The sequence below is a fragment of the Oncorhynchus gorbuscha genome, linkage group LG09 (assembly GCF_021184085.1).
Source record: "Oncorhynchus gorbuscha isolate QuinsamMale2020 ecotype Even-year linkage group LG09, OgorEven_v1.0, whole genome shotgun sequence".
Taxonomy (NCBI): domain Eukaryota; kingdom Metazoa; phylum Chordata; class Actinopteri; order Salmoniformes; family Salmonidae; genus Oncorhynchus; species Oncorhynchus gorbuscha.
In genome coordinates this window covers 38,397,072-38,421,039 of record NC_060181.1, presented here as the reverse complement: position 1 = coordinate 38,421,039, position 23,968 = coordinate 38,397,072, and the positions used below count along the sequence as shown (strand labels likewise).

The 23,968-nt window shown below is 44.4% G+C and overlaps 1 protein-coding gene across 2 annotated transcripts in view; it reads right to left on the bottom strand.

Moving 5' to 3' along the window:
* Window positions 1-23,968, bottom strand: part of LOC124043550 (poliovirus receptor-like) — an 80,992-nt gene that overhangs the window by 27,939 nt on the left and 29,085 nt on the right. The window contains exon 7 of one of the 2 annotated variants that reach the window (XM_046362245.1): window positions 13,793-17,951. The exons of the other annotated variant lie outside the window; for it this stretch is intronic. Coding sequence (XP_046218201.1) covers window positions 17,401-17,951 — 551 coding nt within the window. The 3' untranslated portion in view covers window positions 13,793-17,400. Of the gene's footprint in view, window positions 1-13,792; window positions 17,952-23,968 lie in introns of those variants that run through there. 2 annotated transcript variants of the gene reach the window in all.

The following is a 23,968-nucleotide window of genomic DNA, read 5'->3' as shown; positions in this document are numbered from 1 at the left end:
TCTTTAATTTAAAAAAAAAGTGTCACCTGTTAAACAGTGAACATTGACAATAGTCCATTTTGAGTTGAGCCCTTTTCTCGTGCTCTATGCCACAGGAATCGTGTTATTCTACTGTATAGAATTCATGCACTGCAGGCTACATTGAATTTGATTGAATATGAATGAGCTTTGAATTGAATTAAAGCTAGTATTGTATAGTATTGTACCCCATAACCTTATTCTAACTATGGACAGCACACTTCGTATTAACCAGATCCTGATCACACTCCCTAGTCATATTGAATGAGATTGAATAGATTGGGCCTCGAATTGAATTAAAGCATTTTGTACGATATTGTATAGCTTTAACTGAGTATAGCATTAACATAGTGATAAAGATCCCTGTTGCACTCGTCGCACCATTTAAAATTCCCTCTGGCCTGAAGGTCGTTCTCCCGCCTCCTCTTTATGGGTGACACACAGCAAACTGCGAGACGCGCTCTGCCAGGCGAGTGGCGACCCAGTGGGAGAGAGACAACCAGACTGCCAGCCCGTTCAGATGGCATCCCCACGACAGACAGAAGCCAGGGCACATATCACAACACTGACGCCAGTACAGCTGGAAATGGGTCGTAATAACGAGGGTACAAGGCAGGCACAACGGAAAGGGTAGAAATGACAGTCAAATATAGGGGTTTTACAGTGCTGCCACCCAGTCATGGGGACAACAGGTCATTAATTGTGGATAGAGGCATGGTTTGACTTCCCTATTAGTTACTGTGTCCGTGGGGGGGGGAGACTGTATAGTCTGCTGTTGCTCTCAGTAACAACTGTCATGACATATAGATCAGTGGCGAGAGAGAGAGAGAGAGAGAGAGAGAGAGAGAGAGAGAGAGAGAGAGAGAGAGAGAGAGAGAGAGAGAGAGAGAGAGAGAGAGAGAGAGAGAGAGAGAGAGAGAGAGAGAGAGAAAAAGATGTAAGAGAGATACAATGCATGTGCGTCTGTGTACCTAAAACAAAGACATAAGCAATAACCCCATTCCTCCTCAAAGGAATTGACAATGAAACAGAGATACAAAAAGGTCCGACAATTCTTCTAATGGATATTCGCCTGGGTGCGCGGCTCCACATGGGTGCCCATTACCCAGCAGTCAGTGCTTTGAGACCGCAGGGCCGAACCGCCCACTCAGGATTTCGTGTGTAATCAGGCCGAGCAGGTGAGCCACGCTCGGCTCGCCGTCTCTACTCGTCAGGCTAACTCAAGCGGATGGATGGATGGATGGAGTCTTGGACGGGTGATAGAATGAAGGAGTGACAGCCGGGTCAACGGCAGGGAGGGAAGAATAGAGAGATGGGAGTCATTGGATGGACTCGTTTATTAAGATGGTAAAGACTGTGAGAGGTAGTGGCAAGATGTCTCCATGTGTGCTGAGGGAAGAGGCCTTGAGAAGCGTAGCCATGATGAACTGGATTCTGTTAGTGATGCTGCTGTGTGAGAGGGGGAGACCGCGTGGGCGTACGTGTCCGCGAGACAGAGCGATGGGGAAAACAGAGGAAGAAAGGTAATGAAATGGAGAAGAGGAAGAGTAAGAGGGAATGTGTGTATGAATATTTATGTGTTTACTGTACATTCGTGCGTGTACACTCCCACAATCACATGTGTACCGTGAGTTAACCAAATAAAGATAGACGATATGGATCGAGTGATGTGAAAGTGGATACGAGACTCCATTATATCACCCTGACGTTTGTCGGGCAGAGGCAGTGGCTAGACGAAGATGGAGGGAGGGATGAAAGACAAATTAAACTGATATCCCGGGTGAAGATCCTGACAACGAGATATGATCCGTCGGCTGGATGAGAGATGGAGAGGAGATGGAGAGAGGATAGACTGACATGACAATACCTAAATTTCCCCAGTCTTCAAGATGAGAACGTGAGTGAGCGTGTTCAAGAGGTCGACGGATGGACGGATGGAGAAAATGAGAGAGAGCAAGACAAGATATGAAGCAATATGGTGATCTGCACAATGACGAGTGTGAGAGTGACTGATAACAGAGAAAGGTGACAGGGAGAGGCGGTGAAGGGAGCGAATGAAAGGAGCGAGAGAAAGACAGGTGAAAAGATGGATGATAGAGAGAGATGAGAGATGAGAATGGACAGAGGGGTTGAGTGGCTCTTCACCACGCACTGAATTGGTAGGTACATATTTAAGGAATGGTAAAGCTCTCCCTCTCTCTCTTGATGCTCTCTCTGATGGAAAGGTACAGGGTAAACAATCCATGCTGTTTTTGTTCAAACTCATCCTCACATTCTCTAGAAGTTGATAAGATGTTGAACAAACAAATTCAAAGGCATTCCCACAAAAACATCTAAAATTATAAAATAGGCATTCCCACAAAACTGTAGAAACGTTCTGTTCAGTACAACACATACATAGAATGAGACAAAACACACACCCTATATACACACACACACACACACACACACACACACACACACACACACACACACACACACACACACACACACACACACACACGCACACACATCATCCACCCACCCACGCACACAAATCTACAAACAAACCTACACACATCAATCAGCAACCCCCCCTCCACACACACTCCCTAGTCAACCCATCTTTGATTCCCTCTGCAGAGATGATGATTAGAAGAAAAAAACCTACAATGGAAAATCAACCCAGAACGTACAGAAGCGAGTCATTTTTTCCTCTCCATCTCTTCTCCTGGTTATGATCTAGCGCAACTCTGGAGTGGGAGCTGCCTGTTGGGAATCATTGCTGGCGGGGAAAGTGCTGGATTAAACACAGAATTATCTGCAGAATGCCTGGAGCCACACATACACATAAACACACACACACACACAATCGCGCACACACCCTCCACTTCGCATCAAAATCATTTCCGTCTCACAGATCTATTCTTAGGCGCAAGAATATCCCCTTCCTCACACATACTAAAACTCATACAGGACTAGCGGAATGTTGGAGAACCAGAGGCGCTGTTGCATAGCGCTCCTTCCGTGGAGCGAGTCGCCAATCTCTGTTACCAACCATTCGAAGAACACCAATTAACCATGACTGGATTGAAGTGACGCCACGGAAACAGGGTTATTGTGGTCTGTCGGATGGAGCAATGGGCTGATGACCCAGGAGGCTTGTGAGGGACATAAACTTAAGTGGAGGGAATGGAGTGCGGCACCATTGTGCCTCTGGAGAATCAGCTTGAAACTAAACTCTGTACATAGCTTGGTGAATAAATAATGAAAGTTAATTGGGGGACAGAATATAAATGTAATGGTACTCTAAATATAGTGTTCTGGATGGGGGAGAAAACATCATGGCGGTGGATTTAAAGGGGCACTCAACAGTTCTAAAAATAAAGTGGCACCTCACCACTGTTTTGGGAAACAGCTCAGGGATAGGGTGGGTTTACAATTACTTTGTTAACAAACAGGAGAATATAACAAGCTTATAATTCAAGTTCTGATCGGTTAAGACAGTTGAACTAATCTCATGAGGCACGTATATAAAAAAGAAAATACTAAAAATCTCCACCTCGCTCGAAACAGGGCTGCCAGACAAGCCCTTCATTGATCTACACGAATTAGCGTCAACCAAAAATGCACCAGAATCTCTCATAGCTTCCCGTTTAACATTACTATCCAGTGTTCTTTAGGAGTGTTATATTTTTTCGAGAAACTACAGTATTTCTCAGTGTACGAGCAACAAGCCTAACCACCAAACCAGACAGGCAAATTAAAGGCATCTGATACCGCCAAGGACACATCTATAGTTTTATATAGAGCCATCACTGAACTCACATTTCTTCGGCACAAAGTAAATCCACCTTCAAGAAAACAATAAAAGTTCTGGATCGACCATATGACTGGGGAGATAGTGTTACTCGAAATTCTACTGAATGTTAAATGCATTAACTGTCAGCTTTTTCATTCTCTAATGTCTACTTGTTAAATGATTGTTATGTCTTTTTTGTAAATGGTAATTGTTTGCAATCTCTTTTTAGTTCTGTTTTGGGACCCCAGGAAGATTTGCTGACATTATGGCATTAGCTAATGTGGATCCTAATAAAGTTATGTTCTTCAAGAATAAATGGATATACAGTGAGGGAAAAAAGTACTTGATCCCCTGCTGATTTTGTACGTTTGCCCACTGACAAAGAGAGACAGTGAGAGACAGTATAACAACAACAGAAAATCCAGAAAAACTTATGTCAAAAATGTTATAAATTGATTTGCATTTTAATGAGGGAAATCATTATTTGACCCCCCCCCCCAATCAAAGATTTCTGGCTCCCAGGTGTCTTTTATACAGGTAACGAGCTGAGATGAGGAGCACACTTTTAAACGAAGTGCTCCTAATCTCAGCTTGTTACCTTTATAAAAGACACCTGTCCACAGAAGCAATCAATCAATCAGATTCCAAACTCTCCACCATGGCCAAGACCAACGAGCTCTCCAAGGATGTCAAGGACAAGATTGTAGACCTGCACAAGGATGAAATGGGCTACAAGACCATCGCCAAGCAGCTTGGTGAGAAGGTGAAAACAGTTGGTGCGATTATTCGCAAATGGAAGAAACACAAGAACTGTCAATCTCCCTCGGCCTGGGGCTCCATGCAAGATCTCACCTTGTGGAGTTGCAATGATCATGAGTACGGTGAGGAATCAGCCCTGAACTACACGGGAGGATCTTGTCAATGATCTCAAGGCAGCTGGGACCATAGTCACCAAGAAAACAATTGGTAACACTACGCCGTGAAGGACTGAAATCCTGCAGCGCCCGCAAGGTCCCCCTGCTCAAGAAAGCACATATACATGCCCGTCTGAAGTTTGCCAATGAACATCTGAATGATTCAGAGGACAACTGGGTGAAAGTGTTGTGGTCAGATGAGACCAGAATTGAGCTCTTTGGCATCAACTCAACTCGCCGTGTTTGGAGGAGGAGGAATGCTGCCTATCACCCCAAGAACACCATCCCCACTGTCAAACATGGAGGTGGAAACATTATGCTTTGGGGTTGTTTTTCTGCTAAGGGGACCGGACAACTTCACCGCATCAAAGGGACGATGGACAGGGCCATGTACCGTCAAATCTAGGGTGAGAACCTCTTTCCCTCAGACAGGGCATTGAAAATGGGTCATGGATGGGTATTCCAGCAAGACAAGGACCCAAAACACACAGCCAAGGCAACAAAGGAATGGCTCAAGAAGAAGCACAATAAAGGTCCTGGAGTGTACTAGCCAGTCTCCAGACCTTAATCCCATAGAAAATCTGTGGAGGGAGCTGAAGGTTTGAGTTGCCAAATGTCAGCCTCGAAACCTTCATGACTTGGAGAAGATCTGCAAAGAGGAGTGGGACAAAATCCCTCCTAGGATGTGAGCAAAGCTAGTGGCAAACTACAAGAAACATCTGACCTCTGATTGCCAACAAGGGTTTTGCCACCAAGTACTAAGTCATGTTTTGCAGAGGGGTCAAATACTTATTTCCCTCATTCAAATGCAAATCAATTTATAACATTTTTGACATGCGTTTTTCTGGATTTCTTTGTCAGTGGGAAAACGTACAAAATCAGCAGGGGATCAAATAACTTTTTCCCTCACTGTATGTATCATCCATTTAAAAGTACAAAAATGGATAAACTGTGCCTTCAGAAAGTATTCATACCCATTGACTTATTCCACATTGTTGTTACAGCCTGAATTCCAAATGTATTAAAATGTTTGTTTTTTTTAAACTTTTTGCATATGTATTGAAAATGAAATACTTAAATATCTCATTTACATACACCCACCGTTTGGGGTCATTTAGAAATGGTCTTGTTTTTGAAAGAAAAGCACATTTTTTGTCCATTAAAATAACATTCAAATGGATCAGAAATACAGTGTAGACATTGTTGTTGTTGTAAATGACTATTGTAGCTGGGAACGGCAGATTTGTTATGGAATATCTACATTGGCGTACAGAGGCTCATTTACAGCATCCATCACTTCTGTGTTCCAATGGCACGTTGTGTTAGCTAATCCAAGTTTATGATTTTAAAAGGCTAATTGATCATTAGAAAACCCTTTTGTAATTATGTTAGCACAGCTGAAAACTGTTGTTCTGATTAAAAAGTAATAAAACTGGCCTTCTTTAGACTAGTTGAGTATCTGGAGCATCAGCATTTGTGGGTTTGATTACAGGCTCAAAATGGCCAAAAACAAAGACCTTTCTTCTGAAACACATCAGTCTATTCTTGTTCTGAAAAATGTAGGCTATTCCATGTAAGAAATTGCCAAAAAAACTGAAGATCTCGTACAACGCTGTGTAGTACTCCCTTCACAGAACAGCACAAACTGGCTCTAAGCAGAATAGAAAGAGGAGTGGGAGGTCCCGGTGCACAACTGAGCAAGAGGACAAGTACATTGGTGTCTAGTTTGAGAAACAGACGCCTCACAATTCCTCAACTGGCAGCTTCATTAATAAATAGTACCCGCAAAACACCAGTTTCAACGTCAACAGTGAAGAGGCGACTCCGGGATAATGGCCTTCGAGGCCATTCTCTGTCCAGTGTCTGTGTTCTTTTGCCCATCTTTTTATTGGCCAGTCTGAGATATGGCTTTTTCTTTCAAAAACAAGTACATTTCTAAGTGACCCCAAACTTTTAGCGTACACTACCGGTCAAACGGTAGTGAACACCTACTTATTCAAGGGTTTTTCTTTACTTTCACTATTTTCTACATTGTAGAATAATAGTGAAGACATCAAAACTATGAAATAACACATATGGAATCATGTAGTTACCAAAAACAAAATGTTAAACAAATCAATATATTTTAGAGTCTTCAAATAGCCACCCTTTTGTCTTGATGACAGTTTTGCACATGCTTGGCATTCTCTCAACCATCTTCATGCGGTAGTCACCTAGAATGCATTTCAATTAACAGGTGTGCCTTGTTAAAAGTTCATTTGTGGCATGTCTTTCCTTCTTAATGCGTTGGATCCAATCAGTTGTGTTGTGACAAGGTAAGGGTGGTATACAGAAGATATTTGGTAAAATACCAAATCCATATCATGGCAAGAACAGCTCAAATAAGCAAAGAGAAACAACAGTCCATCATTACTTTAAGATATGAAGGTCAGTCAATACAGAACATGTCAAGAACTGTAACTTTTTTTTCAAGTGCAGTCGCAAAAACCATCAAGGGCTACGATGAAACTGGCTCTCATGAGGACCACCACAGGAATGGAAGACCCAGAGATCTCTGCTGCAGAGAATAAGTTCATTAGTTACCAGCCTCGGAACTGGAGCCCAAATAAATGGGCTAAAAAGGACCGTAACCTTACTTGCTCCTGTAAGTCGATTTGGATAAAACTTCTTTGCAGCAATTTGACCATGAATGCCTGATTTCACAGTCTTCAAATAGCCACCCTTTGCCTTGATGACACTACTAAAGGACACCAATAAGAAGAAGAGAGACTTGGGCCAAGAAACACATGGACATTAGACTGGTGGAAATGTGTCCCTTGGTCTGTAGTCTAAATTGGACATTTTTGGTTCCAACTGGTGTTTTTTGAGATGAGGTGTGGGTGAACGGATGATCTCCGCATGTGTATTTCCCACCATAAAGCATGGAGGAAGAGGTGTTATGGTGTGGGGGTGATTTGCTGGTGACACTGTCTGTGATTTATTTTGAATTCAAGGCACAATTAACCAGCATGGCTACCACAGCATTCTGCAGTGAAACGCCATCCCATCTGGGTTTGCGCTTAGTGGGACTATCACTTGTTTTTCAACAGGACAATGACCCAACACACCTCCAGGCTGTGTAAGGGCTATTTGACCAAGGAGAGCGATGGAGTGCTGAATCTGTTATTTTAATAAATTACCAAAAATGTATTTTTTAAAAATGTGTTTTTGCTTTGTCATTATGGGGTATTGGGTTTAGAACAAAAATATTGAAACAATTCTAGAATAAGACTAAGGTAACAAAATGTGGAAAAGGTGACGGCGTCTGAAAACGGTCCGAAGGCACTGTAAACGCTTCATCACAATTCTCTCTCAGCGATCTACAGACAGTTCCTTGGACTTCATGGTGTAGTTTCTGCTCTGACATACTGTACACTGTCAACTGTGGGACCTTATATAGACAGGTGTGTTTCTTTCTAAAAATCATGTCCAAACAATTGAAATTAGCCAGAGAGTCCAATCAAGTCGGCATTTTCAATAATAAAAATGACCAAAAAATAATCATAATTTTGAATTCCGGCCACAGCACAACATGTGGAATAAGATCGGGGGGGGGGGGTGTATGAATACTTTCTGAAGATATCAGCAAAAGCAGATTGCCCCCTTTAAATAATATAAAATTGAATCGTGAGCTTAAGATAGTGTACTGGACAGAGGAGAAAACATATATGAAATGGTAGTGAGTTTAAAGCCCTCTAGACATTATATTGCTGTGAGCATTGGTGCAGCACTGAGCATGACTATCACTTCGCAGCCAACATAAAAAAGGTTTCGATAACTGGTGCTCTGACCGTCATTTCGCAGGGAACGATAGGCACCAGAGAAGCGATGGTGCGTTTCAGGGGTGTCTGTCTTATCTTTTCAAGCCAGAGAGAGAAGAGAAAGAGAGCAGCCGTTTGGTATCTCCCACCCTTTGGCTTTTGTCACCGCTGTGCAGAGAGCCGAACCAAAAATGACATGTCCAGTCTCCAAGTGCCCACGGTCAACTTCCTCTCCCTGTCTCAGTGTCACTTCCTTGCTTCTCTGTTCCGAACCATGTCACTGTAGCTAGCGAGCCAGTGCTACCCATTACCCACTGCCTTGGGATCAGTTAGGATTAGCTACTGTAGACCGCATAACACCACATACCGACAGGTGACCACTTTGTGGGTGGTTGGTAAATGCTGATTCCAGATCAGCTGGAAAGCTATCACTAGACTGTCCATTACCCACGGTCCTAGGATCAATTAGCTTCACCCACATCACCTCAGATACTGACAGGTAACCACTGTGAGAGGTTAGTGGAGGCTGATTCCAGGTCAGATGGTAAGCCATAGCACCCCAGGAAACACATTGAATCCTGTTGCTACATTTGCCTTATCAAAAGGTGCTTCAGCGAGGTAAGCTCGCTCTGAGTGTTCCCTCATGCGCAGGTTCACGCGCAAGACGCCACACCTGTTTTAAGTATCGCATGTTCTAATTGTTCTAATTTCACAAAAACAGCGAGGGACATGTGATCTTTCACACAGGTATCACACATTACTGTAGGCTTTTCCTGGCAGCTGCTGTTTTTAGAATGACCTCGTACCCCTGCACATCGACTTGGTACTGGTAGTCCCTGTATAGGGCAGCAGGAAACCTAGCGGTTAAGAATGTTGGGCCAGTAACCCAAAAGGTCGCTGGTTTGAATCCCCATGCCAACTAGATGAAAAAAAATCTGCCGATGTGCCCTTGATCAAGGACCGTAACCTTACTTGCTCCTGTAAGTCGATTTGGATAAATCTTCTGCCAAAAATACTGAGTGTACAAAACATTAGGAACACTTTCCATGACACTGACCAGGTGAAAGCGATGAGCCCTTATTCATGTCAACAGTTAAATCCACTTCAAATCAGTGGAAATTTTTCAAGCCTTGAAACAATTGAGACATGGATTGTGTATGTGTACCATTCAAAGGGTGAATGGGGAAGACAAAGTATTTAAGTGCTTTTGAACGGGGTGTGGTAGTAGGTGCCAGGCGCACCGGTTAGTGTGTCTGCAGGGTTTCACGCTCCACAGTTTCCCGCGTGTATCTAGAAAAGTCCACCACCCAAAGGACAACTTGACAACTGTGGGAAGCATTGGAGTCACCATGGGCCAGGAACTCTTGACACCTTGTGGAGACCGTGCCCCAAAGAATTGAGGCTGTTCTAAGGGCCAAAGGGGTGCAACACAATATTAGGAAGGTGTTCCTAATGTTTTGTACACTCAGTGTATATAGCCATGTTATTTTTACTCGTTATTGGTATTCACTGTGTATTTATTCCTCGTGTCACCATATATTTACCGCATTGTTGGAAAAGGACCCGAAAGTAAGCATTTCACTGTTCGTCTACACTTGTTGTTTACAAAGCATGTTACAAATAAAATGTTACTTGATTTTGATTTGAGCTCTCAGGTGCTGTGACAACTGACAGCGAAAAAAAACTTGCCACACAGACACAAATGTGACCGTTTCTGATGAGAAACTGAAAGAACATTCAGGAGGCGGCGAACTAGTCAACCAGTGAGCAAATCCTGTCCATCTGTCCATCCCGCTGAGAGACTGACCTGGAGAAAATACGCTTTAGGCCATTTATCTGACAATCTATGTCAATCCATTCAGCCTGAGTGGCGCGGGAAAGGTGAGAGCAGAGCAGCTAGGCTCCAGGGCGGTCCACACAGGGCTCAATGAAAGGCCCCCGTGCGGCCGTCCACAGCCCTGCCGGTCCATTAATACTGGCCAGCCAGAGTCATTAGTGGCCTGTCGATATATTGTAGGCAGGCAAGCTGCCGGCAGACCCAAACTTAGTAGACTGTCAAGCGTTTCTGCTAGCCCTGCCAACCTCTGGCTAAGGTCCCAACCCCAAAGGTAAACAACGAGCTACAGGTCATGTGGGCGAGTCACTTATTGGAGAGTCAAGGAAAATTATTTCAAATATTCCCGGCGTTCAGCATTCCAGTGCAATTTTATGGTCTACTTAGTATAAACAATGACATTCCACAAGTAATACCATGGGAGAATGTGTTAGGCTGTTTATTTTACAGTTTTTGTATCTCAGTTTCAATATAATTTATAATTCATTTCTAATTTGGCGTGGAATTTTTACATGCCTGGGAATTGAGACATGCCTGTCTTCCATTCATACCGGGGGATAAAGGGTCTTTTCTAATGAAGAAAATAATTAGCATAGACGGTGACCTACAAAATCCATAACAATTCACATTCTCTAACACATAGGTCTCGTGAGGAAAGAAATCTCAGTCACTGTTCAAAACAGCGTGGAACTAATCGAATAATATGCAAACACATTTTTTGTGCATGTCAGCTCTACCTGATTACACAATTTTGAAAAACTACATTCCATTACTTAAAAAAAATAAAAATAGGTCTAGTTCAATCGTTATGCGCCCTGGTGCATTATTTAACATTCAGCCTGTGTGCCCCGCCAAAAACAATTGCTATCCTTCCACCTTGTCAGTTGACACCCAAAGATTGTAGATTGTCTGAGGTAATTGTTTGTTGCTCATCATTCACAATGTCTAACCTTTCAAAGCCTTTACATGCCAGCAGACTTGAGGTAGGTTGACTTTCGGAAACTATTATTCCACACCATGTACAGCAGGGATCATCAGCTAGATTCAGCCACGGGACGATGTTTTGTTGAGCGGATGGTCGTGGGCCAGACCATAATTAATTACAAATCATTTGCAGACTGCAAAAAGACCAAAGAGATCAATTATGTTATAGTCAAATATTCTAAAATCTTGCTTATGTTTGCATATGATCACGAGTCTTTCTATTTTGGGGCCAAATTGGAGAACCCTGGGGCCAGTTGGAGAACCCTGGGGCAAGTTGGAGAACCCTGATGTCCAGAGATCTTCAAAAAGGTTATTATTTTCACTACCGTTCCCTGAACGGAAACTATGCCATTCATGTCACAATCGCCTGCATTAGGTCAACAAGGTTAAAAGGTCCGAATGAAGAAAGGGTTTGACAGAGTCCCGCAAAGAGGCGTAGTCAAGGCGACAGACGAGGACCTAAAGTGGCCTCAGGAGGACCATAAACGATCTCTCTCAGACTACAGTCAAGGATGTTGTGGCAATGTAGTACCACAGGTTTGTCTGAATAAGACACATTATTTAAGTCCATCAATATAATTTGGAACTGTAGCCAACATTAAAAATAACACCATCCAGCCCACTTGTTATAAACAACTCATTCAGGGAACCCATCAATGCAGCTACTTGAGAAACTGCTCGTTGTCATCAGTAGTCTTGGCATGATGGTTACACTACGTTTATTATAGGATCGTTACACATCAATAACCCTATGGTATCTCTAGCACTCTGGGTAATTACACTGGTCTAGATAGGGATGTTGTGGAACAATGTGATAAATGTAACAAAGAACAGACAGTTCTCTGTGTAATACAGTGGCGGTTGGTGCCATTTAAGATTAGGGAGGATGATTATTTTTTTTATGAACATGGCCTTATTACTATTACAGCATATTGGATGACTTTTCATACTCCATTCACCCGGCTCAATGTAACATTGATAGGTTTAGGCTACGACATGACTGTCATTTTCCCTGTGCCCATCATGAGGTCGCTACAAACTAGCCCAACGTAGGTGCACAGGTCGAGAGGATTTTGAGTAATAATGGTGACAGTGACACATTCAATACCACCTTGCACAGTCTTGCCCGCATCTAGCTGATCTAGGGTGTAATCATTAGTCCAACGGTTGCAAACAAGAGTTTCTATTGGACAAATTCAGATATGTTTATCCCCGTTTTGTTCGTTACCATTTAAGAAACTTTTTTTTTTTTTTCAACAGAATCGGCACAATGAATACATCGCTGATCACACAAAAACACTTTCATACCAGACACACACAAACAGCTCGTTGTGTAATATCTATAGATAATTCCCTCTCTCATCTGTGCTCTCCTCCGCTCACATTTTCCCTTCGCTTGTGGACTTCAGTACAGAACACATCCACTGTCTGTGACCAGGCGAAAAATAAGCTTTTAAGCCAAACCTTCATACCATGACTGCTACACACAGCCTACATCGTTGTCAGGTTATAGTCAACATAGGCATAGCTACTAGAACTAAGGCGTTAGTAAACCCGCTACAATCATGCAGAACAGTGTGGTCAGCAACAATCAGTTTAGCGGTTACACCAGCGAGCCCAGGTGGCTATAAATGAATAAAGCCAAAAGCTTACCTTTACTTGGGAGAGTTCCAGTGTCAAACAGCCATAGCCTCCCTCTCTGTTAGAGCCGGGTGTTTGAGTAGGCTAAACGATCTAGCTGCATTTGACACTAGCTAAGTAAGTGAAAGTGAAAATAATATATACTATGAAATATAGCTAGCTCTCTCTCCCTCTCTTGTTCAAAACTGTTCAACTAGTCTTTCTCTCGGAGTCGACTACTCACCACATGTAATGCACTGCAGTGCTAGTTAGCTGTAGCTTTCAGTACTCGATTCATTCTCTGATCCTTTGATTGGGTGGACAACATGCCAGTTCATGCAGCAAGAGGTCTGATCGGTTGGAGGACGTCCTCTGAAAGTCGTCATAATTACTGTGTACGTCTATGGAAGGATGTGAGAACCATGAGCCTCCTAGGTTTTGTATTGAAGTCCATGTACCCAGAGGAGGACGGAAGCTAGCTGTCCTCTGGCTAAACCATGGTGCTACCCTGCAGAGTGCTGCTGAGGCTACTGTAGACCTTCATTGCAAAACGGTGTGTTTTAATATATTATTTGGTCACGTGAATATATTTAGTTTAATCTAAAAAGGAAAACATTTTGTTTCACTATTTTGTTTTTCTGAAATTCACTGAGGATGATCCTTCTCTCCTATCTCTGAGGAACCTCCACCGGTGTAGTAATTACAATCGTTTCAGTTCTATATCGAGGCAGACCTAATAACCACAAGGGCTAAAGCAAAATATTGTCGATATGCATGCTACATACAATCAAATTCACAGACGGACCACTACGCTGTCGGAACGTCACACACAAGACTCAAATCATATTTAGAAATCCATCATACTTTAATAACACCAGAATACAAAAATAAATGTGACAGGACAAACTGAAACGAAACACCCACAATGTCAGATGGCGATACAGAGAACATCGTTATACTAGCAGCTTGTAGTGAGAGACAAACATCTGGGAATATAGGAGCATTTTAATATTAGTCATATTCTCCAGGTCATAATCCTGTCAATATTGTGCTCAAGAAAAGAAGATTAAAAAAACATACCCCACTGTAGAATTTAACCGAAAAAAATGGAATATCTTATTATGCCAGCAACTGGGCTAACATGACCACATCAATTAGTCATGCTTGTTGCACGTTATGTTCAATTTATTTATACTATGTACACGAGGGACACAGGGAATACTGCATGTGGTGGAATTGTGAATTTAAGGCTTTGTTTGGTTGTCTTGAGATTAGAGTCGAGCGTGAATTGTAGGCTGTCGTGACCCATTAGGCTTTTTAAAATGACCACCACCACTGCCCTTAGACAGGGAGAGTAATTTTATCCCAGAAACTTAGCATTTTATTCCATGTGAAATTGGTGAAATTGGTGCTGGGTTTACTTCTTAAAAACAGGGAAATGGGGGAATTAAAGGTTTTAAGCCTCTGTAGAGAGAGATGTTCTCTCTCTCTGTTCATCTTTATAGCAAGATGGAGAATGATGATTGAGCCCAACGAGGAACAATCTTGCCCCTGCTAATGGGAGGCATTGCACTCAAGGTGTGTGTCAGGTCGGGGAAAGATATGTGTGTGTGTGTGTGTGTGTGTGTGTGTGCATTCTATGGGTGAAACAGATCTTGAGAGAGGGTGATTATATGCTCTCATGTGAGTTTATCTGTGGAAGAAAGAGAGAGAGAGAGTGTTTGTGTGGAGAAGATGGTGAGAGCAGCTTCGAGTTCAAGGCCCTCCATAATATAATGTACCAGTAGGCTACAAGATACATGCATTGACACACATGTAATTACAGTAAGGTCATTTTGTATTCATTGGTTATTTTGCAACCAATTCCCATAATAGTAGTCTGTGTTAATGGACCAATTTACCATAATCTACACAGCACTTCTAAATAACATTTCTTATCGGAAGCCTCGAAGATAAATACACACTTACTTAATTAAATGGATTTTTTTTTTTTACATCAACAAACACACAACCAACACTTCACATAAGACTGTTAAAAATGCTTACATCCATTCGCACAAAACATCATAAGGAAAACAAACCGTTCATTTGGACACAGTGGTGATGATCTGATAATGTGATATGAATCTGTGATAAAAAAGGCAAAGGAGGAGGAGGAGTCGAAGACAATATTCTCAGAGCAGCGGCCCGGATACCAATACCCAATCAAGTTTCCATCTGTCAAGGGGTGGCACAGGAGACCACTCCAAAGGCCCTTTGAGTCACTCCAGCTCCGCCAGTGAAATATTCATGTCCATGCGGGTCCTCGTGCTAAGCAGTTTCGTATCACCGTCCCCCAACCCCTTCATCAGTGAGGTTACTGTGCATGAAATGAGTGATGAATGACTCCCGAGATAAAATCAGGATAGGCTTAGCAATCCATATGTATGAAATTATGCAAAAACAACTCCTGCATAATATTGAGCTATTACGCGGTGAATCAGCGTGTGGGATATACACACACACACACACACACACACACACACACACACACACACACACACACACACACAATCACACAATCACACACACACACAATCACGCTACACACACCCTTGCACAATTGACACACTCGTCAGCACACCCACGCGCGGCCGCTGCTTTAAAGTGTACACCGCTAATCCGACAGTGGAACATACTGCGGGTGGGGTTAGCTCCTTACCCTCGTTCCAGGTCTGGCAGAGAGTCAAATTCGGTCCACTCAGAACTCAAAAACACATATGCTGGCCAGGCTTAGAACTAATGGGCCTTGCACATGGTCAGAAATACCCCCACACACAGTCACAGGCATATTTAATGTGTTACTGCCCCCTTAGAAGGCCAGAAGAGATTACACAGAGACGCAGCAAAAAAAAAAGACAAATATAAATACTCTACTAAGTATTCCGCCCTGCTAAAAAAAAAGAGAGAATATTTCTAAGACTAAGTAGATAATTGATCATAGACGGTCTACCTCATACCACCTCATAATTCCTACTGTATTCGGGAGCAAAATATCATCATTTCAGCTTTATGTGCAGCTTGGTTTAACTGGATTAAATCGCACAAGTACTCAATACCAGCCTCTCTCTCTATCCGCACAAGGTAACGCGCAACACTTTTATGCTTCTTCCACTCCTGAATTAAACATGCGGGGAAGGAACAGCTTGTTCTGGTAAAAACAGAAGAGGGAAATATTCCGCCTCTGCCTCTGATCCTCGAGCGTCGGCAGCGAAACATCTCGTTGCCATTAAAAAGACGGCGCATTGATCGACTTGCCGGGGAAATGGAGGGTGCTCCCGTCTAATTGGTCAAACTGACAGGCAGAGCAGGAGGCCCAGTTAGAGATGGGTGTGCCTGTCCATCTGTCAGTGGGTCTGTTATCTGTCCCTAGGCAAACGAGACAAGCTGATTTTGGACCCTAAGCATGGTAGGCTAGCACACCTCGGACGGTGCCAGCTGATCCGCTGACCCCTGCTTAGCAGTGAAATTCCACCAACATGAACAGAGCCAACATTCAGGTGGAGAAAAAAATTAACGGATCTGGTCGCTCCACTTCTCTGGTTCAAACCCCACCCCCAGCTTGGTCTACCATGTCGCTGGTCTCCCAAATGTAAAAGAAAAGAATCACAAAGCCATTAGAAAGAAGGAAAAGTGCATGAAAATAAAGTTTGGAAACTAAGTAGGTGGGAAGAACCTCTGCCTAATAGTCATTAAAACCAAACGTGCTTCAACGAGGCCCTTATTAAGGCCCAAACATCTTGACAATACAAAGACCATTACATAACGCTGTGTATGAATGCCTGCGATGATGCACATTAAGCAAGTCACAGCTTTGTTCCTTGCCCTCCACACCGCGGTTCACCGGAGGACATCTCAAAGCAGTAGCCGTGGTTATAGAACTAGTGTCAGCATCTACGAATGCGTCTAAAGTTTTCCCATGAAGGTGACATAGAACGTGACATTTCCTTACCAAGAAAAAGTCTTTACGGTGTTCGCAGTCCCGTGGATTAGTTGGCTACTAAATGCGGTCACTCTTCACGTTTCACTTGCTAAGCTGAAATGAAATGGAGCGGTAAAGCAGCATTGAAGAGGAGATACAGCGTTTGATTTTTGGGGTAGACTGACTGACTGACTGACTGACTGACTGACTGACTGACTGACTGACTGACTTCGAGACGTCTAGTCATTCAGCAGCGCCCTCAAGTCATCCCTCTGCTTGTCCATCAGTTACAGAACAGTTTCAACTCCTTGTTTTGTTTCTGTGGTGGTTTCTTTTAATAGAAAATAATCATAAGCGAAGCATGTCTCTAGAGTAAGCAGGGGAAGGGTGGTTGATGGGATCATTCCAGACAGGTGGTTGGAGGTTGGTGAACTCTCCTCCCTGTCCTCAGCTCTCCCTTCTGGACCCTGTTGGTTGACCGTCCCTCTCTAGACGTAGATGGCAGTCCGGGAGATGACCGACCCGTCCCGCTGTGACTCCATGTCATCATCCAGGTAAATGCTGACCCCTCCCATCTCGTCGTCGCGCCGGTGGATGTGATAGGCTGGCGCCATGCCCACGCTGAAGCTGTCATAGCGCTCCTCTTCCTCCTCCAGGCTGCCGTCGAGTGCGTCGAACTTCCTGCGCTCCGCCTCATCCATTTCGCTGCTCAGCAGGATGTCGTGGGCGGTGGGGTTGGAGCCTGGCGGGCCGTGGAAGTCGTTAACCTTGGCCAGTGCTCCGGGGTCACTCTCGCGGTACGTATAGATGGGCCCATTGATGTTGAGCCCAGTGCCTCCATTCTTGTTGCCAGCTCCGCCGAAGAGGCGGGCTTTGTTCCCGTAGGGGCCTGGCTCTCCGTTGCCGGGGTATCCGCGCCGTTGCCGGCGACTGCGGGTCACCAGGACGGCAATCAGCGCGCTGACCAGCAGAAGGGCCAGCAGGCTGCCGATGATAGCCCCCGCCACCACGCCCGCGTTGGACGGGTCCACTATGGCCTCTGCAGAGGGGGGGAGGAGGGGAGCAAAAGGTAGAGGGAGAGAAAGAAATGGAGGGAGGAAAGGGAGGGAGGGGGGGGGTTGGTTGGTTTTTAATGGGCCTCTTTCCGTAGGAGGAGTAGTACTGTTGTTCTGGTGCTCTCCTGGTGAGATGCGGTCAGTGAGGTGGTGGTGTCTCGATCAGTGTTGTAGCGATTTGACTGGGATTGATTCCTCCCCTTTAGCTGCAGTTTTTTTGCAGCCCCCCGTTGCCCATTTCTACGGTCCTACGGTTGGTGTGAGCCAAGTTTGAGCCGGTCCAACTCTTGTTTCGGTAGAGAAACAAAATAAATGAGGAACACATTTTGTGACACATGATGTGACGAATCCTGGGTCTGAGATTTTGACCGAGGCGTACATCGGGCACAACAACGCAGAGACAAGAGAGAGGGACAGGGACAGAGATAGGGAAGTGAAAAGGGAGTACAGAAGTGGTAATGACTGGCACTGTGGTCATGCATGATGAAATACATCAACATACTGCTGCCCCCCCCAGCACCAAATGGGTCAGTTAGTTTAACCCCAGGCTATGAGCGCTCCCCCACTGTAAACCAGGACCCAGTCCAATGGAGGAAGTCAACTCAGAGCCACATAACGCTATAAGAGGCTGAAGCCCACCTGCAGTTTGATCCATTCCAAACTCCGACCTCATACAGGGCAGCTTGGAATGCCCTGCCAAGACAGAGGGCTTAGGAGATGCTTGGCCTTGATGTCTATATCTAATTCTGGGTATGGGGAGGCGAAAGCGTCAAAGCCATGGCACAGGGAGAAATAGGACAGGGGTAGTTGGGAGTCAGGACTAAATCAACCGGAAAGGGGTCAAAATGATCACATCGAGCTTATATCACCGCCTATATTACTGTCGCAACAGCGAGATTAGGGGAAGAGGAGCACAACAGCAGATGCCACCTGAACAATATTTTCCTGTTTCGGAGAATCTCAAATTTGCAAACAGGAAAGAGATTCTCCGAACAGGAAAGAGGCAGGGAAAATAACATGGATGTGGGATGATATTGAAAATAATGATGAGTACGATTTCAGGTTCTAGCTGTACAGTACAGGTAAAGTACCCATATGTATAGAACTGTATATATCCAATAATAACCTATGGTTGACACACTCTTGGTGCACTTAACTCTTGTCTATTAAAATCCCACCAGGTAATGTGTGGAGCGTGGATGTACCAAGTCCTGCTGGGGGGGGGGGGGGGGGGGGGGTCAGAGTGCCTTCCCAACCTCTGCATGCACATTCACCTCAAATCTCCTGTCCCATCAACCCCAAATTCTCCCTTTCCCTGAAAGTATCCTGTGTTTCCATGACAATCTCAATCATTTCACATTCAAGGAGACGACTCGGAGGCGCGCCAGGCATTTCCTCAATCACTCCAATTCCCTCGCTTTCTTTTCAGCCATACGGGAGCGGACACAAAGTCTCTCGCACGCAAAATCTATTTTTTACTCCTCCATTTTAGTCCACAGCCAATTTAATCCCCGGTCTCTCTTCAGATATTGAGTTTCTAAATGATTTATTTCTGAGAACGCCAGGCAGATGTGCTGAAACTAAAGCAGAGAAAAGATGCCTTACTGAATGACAGCCACTACCTCACCCTCGTTTCATCTGGAACCTACGTGTCCTTTCAGTACTACATTCTCGCTCTCTCACACACACACACACACACACACACTGTTCTCTTTAATTCTCTCTCACACAAGTCTCTGCCTCGCTCACACACACACACAGCAGTCTCTGCCTCGCTCACACACACACACAGCAGTCTCTGCCTCGCTCACACACACACACAGCAGTCTCTGCCTCGCTCACACACACACACAGCAGTCTCTGCCTCGCTCACACACACACACAGCAGTCTCTGCCTCGCTCACACACACACACACACACACACACACACACACACACACACACACACACACACACACACACACACACACACACACACACACACACACACACACACACACACACACACACACACACACACACACACACACACACACACACACACACACACACAGTGTTGTCTCTTTAATTCTCTTTCTCACACACACACACACAGCTGTCTCTTCTCTGAATTTAATTGAGCTGCTCCCTCGCCCCCCTACAGAGGTGAGGAACGCTAGGAGGTATCCCCCCCCTCGGTGACATCCCCCCTTAGTCACTCTGCTTCCTCATCCACCACGCCTTCTTACCAGCTGCAGTCTCTATGCAGCAGTAAGACTGTATTCACCCAGTTGGCAAGTCCTCTTAAATGGACTGGCTGCTTTTAGGATGTGTCAATACACACAACAAGGGAAGGGTGAACTAGTGTAGCTCCGAGAGGGCCCCTCCCACTCAGACACACCACCACAACAATGTCAGCTCGGGGGACATGAGCCTCTGCTAGGAGTTACTGAAAAGAAATGACTGCATCGTAAAAACAAAAGAGATGCTGTGAGCAGAGATGGGTGAATCTGGATCGGGTATTGATTCTCACCTTGCCTGGTGGTATGTGGCTAGATGTAAACGCACCGCAAAAGGCTAGAACACCCTGTTAATGTGTATACTCTGCATACTGGATAATATACACCTTCAGTAGTCCGTCAATTATTATGGGGTTACCGTCTAAACACATCTGATTGGTTTAGTTTAAAGCTTATTTTTTTACATTTAATTTGAACATTTATTTAACTGGGCAAGTCAGTTAAGAACAAATTCTTATTTACAATGACAGACTACACTGGTCAAAACCGGACACCGCTTGGCCAATTGTGAGCCACCCTATGGGACCTCCAATCACTGCCGGTTGTGATACAGCCTGGAAATCGAACCAGGGTGTCTGGAGTGACGCCTCTAGCACTGAGATGCAGTGCCTTAGACTGCTGTGCCACTCGGGAGCCCCCCACCAGGCTTATTTAGACACCAATTCCACAGCGCATACATAATGTACACATGTTAGCATCTGCTTGTCTTAAGACTCAATAAATTCATAACATGAACGTCTCTATTTTTAGATAAAGGACTGATTCTCAATCAGCTCTGTGACTACTGTGCTAAGACTGCACTATACACAGGCACATTTATTTTGAGACCCATTTCAAGTTGGACAAATCTGCTGCGAAGATTGAATCCAGACCTTGGCTGTTGATAGAGATCAACAAACAGACACAGTTTAATAGCAATGTAGCAATCTGCCTCAAAATGAGATATTCTGTGTTTCCGTGAGTCATTCATTGGGAAGCTGGAGAGCGAGAGAGGAAGGAAGGAAGGAAGAGAAATAAGTGTGTGGTTTCAACTTCATTCTCTCAGAACAGAGTGAAGAGGCCCCAAAGCTGGGGTAGAGGGGGAAAAGCAATCCCCAGTACTAGTCCTGAAGGATTTAGGGCACTCGGTCTTCCATTGGCTTCCCATTGATTAATGATGGGGGATTATTGAGACAGATAGTCATCTGCTGTGCCATAGAGCTAACCCTCTGGCTAATTGAAAGGTAGCTTCACGACCCTGGAGGATTACAGAGCTGCGCTCCTCCAGCCTGAGGCTATGCAGATAGGGGAGCTTGTTTGTGCTGGGTCAGGGCAGTTGCATTTATAAGCCAGGAAAAATGAGGAAAATGACAAAGGCACAAAATGGCAGCGTGTGAGCGGTTACGGCAACGGCAAAGCATTCGGGATTAGACTTTATCATTCAAATTGAAATGCAGCCGCTCACAGGCAAGGCAATCATTGCCCTTTGCTTGGGTCTTTAGACGCCTGGCACGAGAATGCCAAAGCAGGCGTATCGTTCGGTCATCCCTCAACGGCTGAGGCAGAGTGGAATTGGGGAGGGGGTCACTCCTGAGAAAGTCAGGTTGCTACTGGAGGTAGGGTTGGTGGAGGACTTGATTGAGAACATGGCCCCAGTTCAGAAGGAAGCACAGGGTGGTTGTTGACATTTGAATGAAAGTCAAACAAAGTCTTCCTGACTAGTAAGTAATGCGCTGAACCACACACATTGCTATCAGAAATATATACTCAGATTCTTAGTCAGATGCTCCACGCCTCAGGCTTCATTCAATCATTCATTGTGTTTTGGCAAGGAGGTAAAATATATATATTTTTATATACATCTTTAAAATTGACCAACCTTGGACCTCAGCACTCCACCTGACTGGGTTAACTTGCAGAGCTTAAAAGGGATAGTGCAACATTTTGGCGACGAAGCCCTTTTTCTACTTACCCAAAGTCACATGAACTTGATGTGCATGCTAGCTGTTCCAGTAGACTTCTAGTCATTGTGAGTTAGCTAAACTACCTTCAACTTCCTCTGCACGCAGACATATAAAAATGTCATCCATGTGTTCATTTGACTCTGGTTAGGTTAAACAAGGGCTTTTCCTCGAATCGCAAAAAAAAATACAAAAATTTAATCACACTATCCCTTTAAGCTCTGCAAGATAACCCAGTCAGCTGGAGGGCTGGTGTCTAAGGTTTGTACATTTTGCTAGTTCTTTGGGGCAAATTATTTGGGGTTAGTTCTTTGTAACACACGTCTTCGGGCAAGGTTACTGGGTCACATTGGACTAGCTCTGCAAATGGGCAGATGTTCATGGTAGATATTCTCCAACTTGTTCATTTGTACCTTCCCGCCAGGTTCTCCATGGGGGCAGACTTAGCCTCTCTCTTGGTGCCACGAGGCAGCCTCTGATAAGCTACCGTGGCCATGTGCCTGCTCTCTCCTTATCTCCCTCACAGAGATGAAACCTCACGGTCTGGCAATTCTCACTGCACCCCCTTAACTTCTTGGTGACAGGGGTATTGAGTAGCTTGGATGAATAGGGTGCCCAGAGTAAACTGCCTGCTACTCGGTCCCAGATGCTAATATATGCTTATTATTAGTAGTAAAAGCTTTTTTGAAATCTGACACAGTGGTTGCATTAAGAACAAGTTTATTTTTAATTCTATGTAAAACATGTATCTTTCATCAAAGTTTATGATGAGTATTTATGTTATTTGATGTGGCTCTCTGCAATTTCTCTGGATGTTTTGGAGGCATTTCGGGAACATGGCGCCAATATAAACTGAGGTTTTTGGATATAAATATGAACTTGATCAAACAAAACATACATTTATTGTGTAACATTTAGTCCTGGGAGTGTCATCTGATGAAGATCGTCAAAGGTTAGTGATTAACTTTATCTAAATTTCTGCTTTTTGTGACACCTCTCATTGGTTGGAAAATGGCAATGCTTTCTGTGACTAGTTGCTGACCTAACATAATGATATGTTCTGCTTCCTGCTGAAAAGCCTTTTTGAAATCGGACACTGTGGTTGGATTAATGAGAATTGTATCTTTAAAATGCTGTAAAATACTTATATTGTTGAGGAATTTTAATTATGAGATTTCTATTTTGAATTTGGCGCCCTGCACTTTCACTGGCTGTTGGCGAGGTGGGACGCTAGCGTCCCGAACGATCCCAGAGAGGTTAACTTGGCCACAACTGAGGCGGGAAATAAAATCTGCTCAATGGAGATGGATCAATCTAGATGTGACAATTTATTAAAAGGGGAACAGTGGCCTCCAGCCAGCCCAGCCCCGAGGAGGACGTCACCGGAATGAAGGCTACAATACAGTAGGCTACTAGCTCCGGGTTTATGTCAGCAGACATTTCAGTGCCAGGATATCCTCGGTCTAGCTTCGTTTATTATTCTGTCCCTGCGGAGGCTTGTGTGTGGGTCCAGCGGATGGCTTGCCTGAGGAAGTGGTGTGTGTGTGTTCTTCTGATCCCTTCAGAAGCGTTCCCAGTGAACAGCGACAATAATGCCATGCACCGAGCCAGCTGGACCACCCACTAAGGAGAGGGGGGGGGACTTGGAGAGAAAAGAGGTCGCGACACCCTGCCAGGCCATTGAAAGTTTAGCAGGAGTCATCTCAGAGTTCTATGGGACTTTTCTGTTATTGTTTTCCCCGGCTCTCCCTCCCTACACGGACAGATCCAGCTGGCGCCTTG